The following is a 2,406-nucleotide window of genomic DNA, read 5'->3' as shown; positions in this document are numbered from 1 at the left end:
GCTGTACTCATTTCCAACCCTCACCTTACTGGCCGCATCTCTGTACATGGCTCGCACAGCTCTCACTAGCCATTCTTCTATCCCAAGTTTCCTCATTGACCACCAGATAAGGGATCGGGGGACCCTGTCAAAGGCTTTCTCCATGTCAACGAAAGCCAGGTACAGAGGTTTATCCTTGGCTAGGTATTTCTCTTGCAACTGTCTCACTAGAAATAAGGCATCAGTAGTGCTTTTACCTGGCACGAACCCAAACTGCATCTCTTATTATATCAATTCCATCAACATCATTTAATGTCCCATGTTCCATGCTGTAATTGGTTGGATGGTTTCACAGGACCCAGTGGGTTCAAGGACTGTATCATGCTTCTGCCTCACCTTTGACACGGTTTCTACAGCTGGATGCCCTTCATAACACCAGCCACTATGGTGTCGCCTGGGTGCTTTTTTCATGTGCCACCACACTAGTGAGATCACTATGCAGCTTGCAAAACTATGGACCTCGGGGGCAAGAATGCAGGAGACAAAGTTAGGCTAGGAGAATGAGTAGAGAGAGGGATACAGAAAGATAAAAGGGTTAGATGCTGATAAAAGTAATTGAAAAAAACATTAAATCACTCTAATTACCTTTCAGCTGCACGGTACTTTTCAGTCCCACTTGTAACAACTCCCATGCTCCAGTCAACACATCGTGCAAAACCTTCACTTAATAAAAATTCTGTAATGTTGCCTCTCTGTAAGTAGGAAACAAAAATTTCATTTAAAATTATTAGAATCATTTGCATTTCAGAAATGTCTATTTTGAACATCAAACAAGTAGGATGTTTGAGCTGGATATGGCCAGTTTAAATGCCAAAAGAGTTAAATTTTCAAACATGCTACTGATAGGGCTGAATGGAAATGGGTTAAATGACTAATTAGATGATGTTTCATTGATAGGAACTGAACCGTATTAAAAATTCTATAATACTAAATCATGAAAATATGATGATAATGGGAGATGAAAGCCATCTGTGTCTTCAGAAATCAATAATACAGCTTTATTGAAAAAGCTTTCACACACTGACCTACATCCATGAAACAACCACAGTATTGAGCAGCATCATTTAACGTGTGTTCAAATGCTGGCATAGTTGGACGGTTTGACAGGATCCGATGGGCCCAAGAAACACAGCATGCACCTGTGTTTGTTTGGCATGGCTTGGATTCTACGGCTGGTTGCTCTTCTGAATGCCAATCACTTTATAACAGAACTTTTATTGAAAAAGACCAGCTGGAAATTAGAAAACTGCATAAGAGCTTAAGCTACCTCTGCCCTGCTTCATATAAGAATGAGGAAGAATAAATATGAAGTGGAAAAGTAAACCTTACCGGATGTATGACTGTTCCAAGGAAGTTTTGGTTGGAGGTTCCTTCCAGAATGATTTTCACATCTCTTTGCAGCAACCGTGATTCAGTGAAATATTTGGCTTCTTCTGCAAATTCTTCTGCTACTTGTTGAACACCTTCCATTTTGAACATTGGTGCCTTGAAGAAAAAACAAAAAAAAGTTTTTATTTTACAACAAATGGATTTATGTTTTTGTATCATTGTTATATTTTACACTTATTTTCATTCACTGGCAGGAGCTGGGCATGTCTGCAAGAGAACATATTTCCATGTGTTTTAATTCCGATTTTTTCATTTTTGCTTGCACAGTCTGTGTGGGCTCTTATGCACCAAGTGCCTATAGGAGAGAATTTCTCAAAGCTAATAACACAGTATTTGGTGTTCTACCAAGGCATCATGTTAAGTTGGATATAAAGATTACCTTTTGTTATTAATATTGCTTCTGTTGCTAATACTATATACATAAATTTAAGATGCTGAAGTATTTGACTAGTGACCATATGCAGATTTGAAACCTTGCTACAACTACACCCATTGTATTATGCCACTGAACAAGATGTATATAAAGGCCATATATACTTTAGTTTGTTTGACTGATAATATATGCTGCTCATGCCTGGTTTGTAGTAGTAAAGGGCATCATAAATCAATACTTTAAACTGGGTTTTTTTATTTTTCTTATTATTAGTGGTTAGAAGTATAACAACATTTTAATTTGTAACAGCACAAAGTGACACAATAGAGTGCGGTGAGGTAGGGGCTAGTGAAATTTTATAAATATCGACATGCGACAACTATACTTTTGTTTCAGGGAAACAATGGCATGAAAGTAATAAAATTAGATATAAATAATAATAATAATAATAAAAAAAAGGAGAGAATAAATACATAAAAGACTGTGCTAACATACTTTCAAATTCACGATAACTGTTGCAGGGAAAAAATATTAATTTATTAGATTTCTCTATTAACCAGAGCTAGCTGAAGATTAAAAGGGCACTATGACTCAGACACAAGATG

General features: G+C 36.9%; 1 protein-coding gene across 1 annotated transcript in view; it reads right to left on the bottom strand.

The window, feature by feature from the left end:
• Positions 1 to 2,406, bottom strand: part of LOC106878105 (staphylococcal nuclease domain-containing protein 1) — a 35,448-nt gene that overhangs the window by 17,970 nt on the left and 15,072 nt on the right. Inside the window, exons 7-8 of the mRNA XM_014927216.2 lie at positions 1,369 to 1,524; positions 625 to 731 (exon numbers count right to left, since the gene is read on the bottom strand). Of these exons, the coding sequence (XP_014782702.1) occupies positions 625 to 731; positions 1,369 to 1,524 (263 nt within the window). The remainder of the gene's footprint in view (positions 1 to 624; positions 732 to 1,368; positions 1,525 to 2,406) is intronic.

Source organism: Octopus bimaculoides, chromosome 19, assembly GCF_001194135.2.
Source record: "Octopus bimaculoides isolate UCB-OBI-ISO-001 chromosome 19, ASM119413v2, whole genome shotgun sequence".
Lineage (NCBI taxonomy): Eukaryota > Metazoa > Mollusca > Cephalopoda > Octopoda > Octopodidae > Octopus > Octopus bimaculoides.
Note: the sequence above shows the minus strand (reverse complement) of the source record. Positions and strands in the feature narration are given on the sequence as shown.